Source organism: Eucalyptus grandis, chromosome 11, assembly GCF_016545825.1.
Source record: "Eucalyptus grandis isolate ANBG69807.140 chromosome 11, ASM1654582v1, whole genome shotgun sequence".
NCBI lineage: Eukaryota > Viridiplantae > Streptophyta > Magnoliopsida > Myrtales > Myrtaceae > Eucalyptus > Eucalyptus grandis.
The window spans coordinates 22,759,272-22,765,271 of NC_052622.1; the positions used below are offsets into that span (position 1 = coordinate 22,759,272).

Consider the following 6,000-nt stretch of genomic DNA (forward strand, 5'->3'; position numbering starts at 1 on the left):
ACAAGATAGCAAAAAAGAGGCCCTCCGAAGGATGTGTGCATGGAATTATCACAAAACAACTCAGCAAACTCCCAGTAAATTTCACATGCCTTTGATCTAAAGTGATGCCTGGAGACAGATGACCATGAAATAACACCATCAACAATGTCGGAAAGTAAACTCTGAAGGTCTTCATTTTGTAAGCAAGACACTACTACTTTCACAAAACCTAGAACAGCCTGCAAAATGTGTACGAAGTAACTCTTAAGCCATGCCAATTGGGGCAAGAATCTACTTTGTTAATGGTATAAGATCAGAAGGAATAAGATCAGGAATCGATAGACAGATATCTGTATCCTTGTAAACTAGTACGGACAATGCAGAAACGGCTCCACTTGTAATTTGCGGTTTGTACCAGAAAGATAGCCCACTATCTGAAATCACTTTATTTAGAATCAAAACACTATTGCTTGAAAAAAATTACAATCCTGAGAATTGCAATTTTCCAGTAATAAATCACTGTTAAGAACTACAAGCAGAAAGGAAAATCGCAGATTAGGTTAGACAATTTCTACATAAGTATGTTCTCCCGATCATCTGACAGGAAGTCTTGTAAGCAAATAAAATTCCCCGATGTTTGCAAGACACTTAAGTGTTCATCTGTGCAGTGCGTATAAAACTTCTTTGGGCAACCATTTACACAAGGAACCCAAGCTTTAATAATAACACGTGAGAAAGGGACTCCACTACCCCTTGATAAGCCAATTTGGCTTCTTAAAATTTCTCAATTTTTTCGTCAGATGAAACAAATGCAAATTTCAATTGAATAGGCTTAGGGGCCAACAAGGCATTCACAAGATCCAGACCACATGATTTTAAATTTTGCCACTTGTATTTCGGTTCTTCATTTTTCTACTGGTTAGAGGGCATTAATCATCTTCTCCTCTGGCTGCAACTGCGAAGCCTAATCCCTTGGCAGAAGCAGCTAGACACGAATAAATGAAGGAATATGTTGTGACTCGACCATACTGCAGCCACGAAATTAGCTTTATTCTTTTAGAATAGAAATATGTTTTGAGGCCTGTGAATCAATTCATAGCCATACAAGGCTTACCATTTTCATATACAATGCACATACTTATTCATGAAGATTTTAACCAATACCAGGAAGCAGTATACATAAGACCATGAGGACTTCAGTCCACTGTTTCCCAATTTTGCAGGAACTACATGGCCAAAGAAGAGGAATTTAAATAAACTACATTCTCCTTCAACTTTTCCCCCATCTATGGATGTTACGTGAGGCAGAGCAGAAACCAATTATTTACAACACGAAAGCCCCTCCAGGTGACGACTTACATAGGATCTACCATTGTAAGATACATACATCAGACAAGATAGAAGGATCTACTTCAATCTCTTCCATTATTTTACTTTCAACTGCCTATGGTCTCATGTACCCATTCTTCTAATGTTCTATTTTTGTTTTCCTTGCACGTTCCTGATGTTCTAGAATGTATGTAGGAAGAAACATGTCTTAAAATATAAGCAGTAAAGCAGTAATTTCCACCAAAGCTACACAAATATGTCCCATAATGAGGAATACCGTACCATGTTAATCAGTTTCTGATAAGGTGCAACTGAACTAACAGGCGAAATGCTTCTCAATAAGCTTCCTTCCTAGATTCCTCCTTAGCCTGCAAATTTCATGTCACAACAGTGATTAGTGCCAAAAGTAGATCATCACCTCCGCAATGTAAAGGAGGTTCTTACATCCTTTAAGACAAGTATAATCTCATTGAGAATGAAAAAAGTTTTTGAATCTTCTTTCTCCTCCTCCCCCTCCTTCTCCTCCACAGAGTTAATCTGCATGAAGAATCAACTTGGCATGTCAAACAAAACAGCATATGACATCAACAATAGAGGTGCTTATATTACTTAAATTTGAACTACAATTGCAAATACACCATAACCAAAAGCTTAAGAATCCGTTTGCAAGAAGTACATATATGATTCCTTCCATGTTGAGACATGACCCAAAAGAAAAAAAGAAGTTTTTGGCCTTAAAAGCGGAAAAGCCATTCATGACATTCGATATTATTTTAACGAATTAAGGGAAGATGGGTGAATGGTGATAATAGGATCAGGTTATTAGAAATTTATAAAATTGTGAGATTGGCAATAACTGATCTGTTAGGTTTCCAGGGTGAAAGAGAAACATTAAGCAAAATACCACTTATTTAATCAGTTTTAATTTTTTTAATTTCCACAAAGTTCAATAAAAAATAAAAGGGTGATGAAATACTCCATAATACAAGAAGCTGCTAGCCATCCATACATTTAGGAGTTTGGAAAAGTGAAAAAAAGTTTTAGAGTCTTCATATTCACAAATACAGGCACATTATACAGACGTTACAGCTGCTGTGAGGGTGAAATTCGAATCTGCTGTAGGAAGGGAAAGGCCTGCTTTTAGATCATGTCTTCATGTCAAATTTCCAAAGGCAAACTTCAACTGAAGGAGATTCATGAAACATTTTAAGAAATTCCTTCGAGATGGAGGGAATTGCCCAAGGTAGGAGACCATGCGAATATATTGTGGGGCCAGAACAAAAAATGGAATAGTATTTAATTTAAGGATTGTGATATAGCTGCTCACCTGCAGCATACAATTTAGGCAACAGAAATAGAACAAAAGTCAAACTCAAAGAACTGCTAAAATAACTGTTTAGCACATCAAGAATATAAAACCACGAAACACAAGGAGAAATTTATTATGAACAAGAAATGCAATTTCTTCTTCAATAAATGTTGTATACTTTGCTTTTCAGTGGGACTAATCTTGAGCTGTTTTCACAACACAGGATTAAGACATTTCTTAAAGGCTCATTGCACTTTTATTCCAAGACAACCAGCCCAGGACATAGCTCTTATTCAGTTTACAAAAAGAACAAGAAATGGCTTCTATTTATGTCAAAACGTGATATACACTAAAAATGAAGGACATAAAATTCTGCACTTCTTTCACAAGAATAGTAGACACCAAACATACAAAAGAAAACAAGTACTGCATTGCCACAAGAAACATTCTAACCTTTAATGCATGAACCATCAGAACATGGAAAGAGGCAAAGCAGCTTCTCAGAGTTGCAATATCAGACGGAGTCCTTAGGCCAATTAGTAAATCAATCAACTGCAAATATTGAGATGAACAAAACCATGGATGCACCAGCATAATAGAGATGACAGAAAAACATTCACTTCCAGTAAGAATATATCTTGAATGGAGATACCACACAAACATACCTCCAAAATTTTGCTCAAAGCATCATAGGCTTCAGCATGGAATTTGTCATTGCTTTCCTTGTGGAAGAAAATTCATGAATGATTTTGGGCTATAGAAATCACTAAAATCATCCATTAAATCAAGAAAACAAAGCTACTATTCTTAAAGTCGATGCACACCTGAAAAGTGTGTTTAACAAAGCTAAACACCAAATCAATGAGATCCTTCTGTTCTCCTTCAATAAGAAACGAGGATATCTCCAGTAACAAGCACCTGGGTGAAACTGCATTCTCTTAGTATCATAACAGGAGTGGATTCATCGCTCTGTATGAAGGGGTGTGAGGGTGTGCTCTTTCTTTTCTTTATACATTTTTTTTTCCAGTTTTTCTTTTTTTTTTTGGGGGGGGGGAGCCTTGCATAGAACATGACAGCTGACACAATGTCATCAAGAAGAGGAAACAGCAGTGCCCAATTTCCTCAAAATTCTGCAAGCAGAATATAGAATCCATGCATACGGACGCAACCTAGTAATCTCTGTGATTACTGTTGAATTGTTGATCCAATTTCTAGAAACTTCATGAAAGATTTGAGCTAGAAAAGTCAAGAAAAATCCTTAAGAAAATCTAGCTTAGGTGGCAAAAGAAAAGTGTAGAAGGTAGAAGGCTCTAGAAGAACTATAATCTAGAATTTCCTAGATAAAGTCTACATGGACAACATTCTATAGAAATCTAGAATGTTGTACTAAGGCGGTGATTCACGCCTATAAATAGGAGTTAGTGGATGCTTGTGTTGTAGTAGAAAAACCAAAAAATCAGAAAAGACTCCTTCCTTTGTAATACAAACCTTCATAATAAAAGTTCTGTTTTTACCCATACTCCCTTGCATTGTAGTCCATTTTTATTCACACATAACACTTGCGCGCACACACACGCTTCTGCAAAAACACCAACAGTGGTATCAGAGCCACGTCTTTGATTGGTATTGGGCGTTTGTCCTACCTACCCATTCCTAAAACTACCCTTCCAAATAACCACTAACTAAACCATGGCCAACTCTACCCCATCCTTATTTCCCATTCCCATTTTTGATGGGAACAACTATGACTTTTGGAGCTTAAAAATGACTACATTCTCGATGGCCCAAGACTTATGGGACATTGTGGAAAAAGGTTGCAAGGCTCCGCCAGAAGGTGCAAGTGTTTCGAAGGATCAACTACAAAAGGATGCAAGGGCGCTATACTTTATCCAGCAAGCACTCTTGCAAACCATATTTCCGAGAATAATTGGAGCAAGGACTGCAAAAGGGGCTTGGGATATACTACGAGAAGAATTTCAATGATCGGAAAAGGTACGCACTATTCGCCTTCAAACTATAAGAAGAGATTTTGAGAATTCTAAAATGAAAAATTATGAGACCGTACAAGAATATTATGGAAAATTAAAGGAACTCATTAATCAAATGAGAGCCTATGGAGATGGGATAACTGATCAAAGGGTTGTTGAGAAAATATTGGTGTCACTTACAAAAAAATACAACTCTATAGTTACAACTATAGAAGGAACTAAAGACTTGACGCCCAATCAATAAGTGAATTAATGGGCTCCCTAGAAGCATATGAGAAAAGACTAATGGCATAAGATGAAGATTCAGTTGAAATTGCCTTTCAGTCTAAAGTAAATATATGGTCTCATCAATCTAAAAATGGTGGAAGGAGCTCATGGAAAAACAAAAGAGGAGGAGAAATTATAAAAAAAGGAAAATTATCCACCTTGTGGTATTTGCAAGAAAACAAATCATTTGGAGAAGGATTGTTGATTTAAAAATAAAAAACAATGCTGCTTTTGTAAAATATATAGCCACGTAGAAAAAGATTGTCGCTCGAAAACAAATAATCGAGCAAACTATGTAGAAAAAAAAAAGTGAAGAGAATACATTCTATGCAGGCCAAGCGGCAAATGATAATAAAAATGAAACATGGTACATCGATAGTGGGTGTAGCAATCACATGACAGGGACGAAACTATATTCACCGATATTGATAAGTCAGTGAAATCCCAAGTAAAATTGGGCAATGGTGCATTAGTAGATGTCAAAGGAAAAAACGAATAAAGGCCCAAAATATATACATAATGTATATCTAGTCCCTTGTCTTGCACAAAATCTATTAAGTGTGGGCCAAATGATACAAAGTGGGTATTCTCTATATTTTAATAGAGATACCTGCATTATCTATGATAAATATAAAAATATCATTGCCTCTATTAAGATGAAAAATAACAATTTTCCTATTCAATGGAAATATGTCAAAGATATAACCATGAAAGCTCAACTTGATGATTCATGGCTATGGCATCGAAGATTTGGCCACTTCAATTTTGTTGGGCTAAAAATTCTCCATCAGAAAAATATGATGAGAAATTTTCCAGCCATTACAGAAATTTCAGATGTTTGTGAAGGCTGTCTTCTTGGAAAACTATAGAGACAGTCCTTCCCATCTAGAGTTGCATGGAAAGCTAAGGAGCCATTGGAACTTGTCCACACGAACGTGTGCGGTCCAATGAGGACACTTACACCCAGTCAAAATAAATATTTTATCCTATTCATTGACAATTATACAAGAATGACGTGGGTATACTTTCTTCGAGAAAGATCTGAGGTTTTCTCTATCTTCAAAAAATTCAAGAACCACATTGAGAATCAAAGTGGCCAAAGAATCAAAGTCCTAAGAAGTGATAGAG

The 6,000-nt window shown here is 36.3% G+C and overlaps 1 protein-coding gene across 1 annotated transcript; it reads right to left on the bottom strand.

Moving 5' to 3' along the window:
• Positions 1–1,643: 1,643 nt before the first annotated feature.
• Positions 1,644–3,619, bottom strand: LOC104427478. The gene is made up of 3 exons (XM_039305195.1): positions 3,071–3,619; positions 1,753–1,845; positions 1,644–1,676 (listed from the first exon to the last, which is right to left on the bottom strand). The coding sequence occupies exons 1-3, from the start codon at positions 3,278–3,280 to the stop codon at positions 1,644–1,646; spliced, it is 336 nt and encodes a 111-aa protein (XP_039161129.1). The 5' UTR covers positions 3,281–3,619.
• Positions 3,620–6,000: the final 2,381 nt, after the last annotated feature.

Coding starts and splice junctions, on each gene's coding strand:
- LOC104427478 (XM_039305195.1), bottom strand. CDS start 3,280: ATGTTTGTGTGGTATCTCCATTCAAGATATATTCTTACTGGAAGTGAA. Junction 1,846..3,070: donor TGATGGTTCATGCATTAAAG/GTTAGAATGTTT, acceptor TTCTTCATGCAG/ATTAACTCTGTGGAGGAGAA. Junction 1,677..1,752: donor TTATACTTGTCTTAAAGGAT/GTAAGAACCTCC, acceptor TGAAATTTGCAG/GCTAAGGAGGAATCTAGGAA.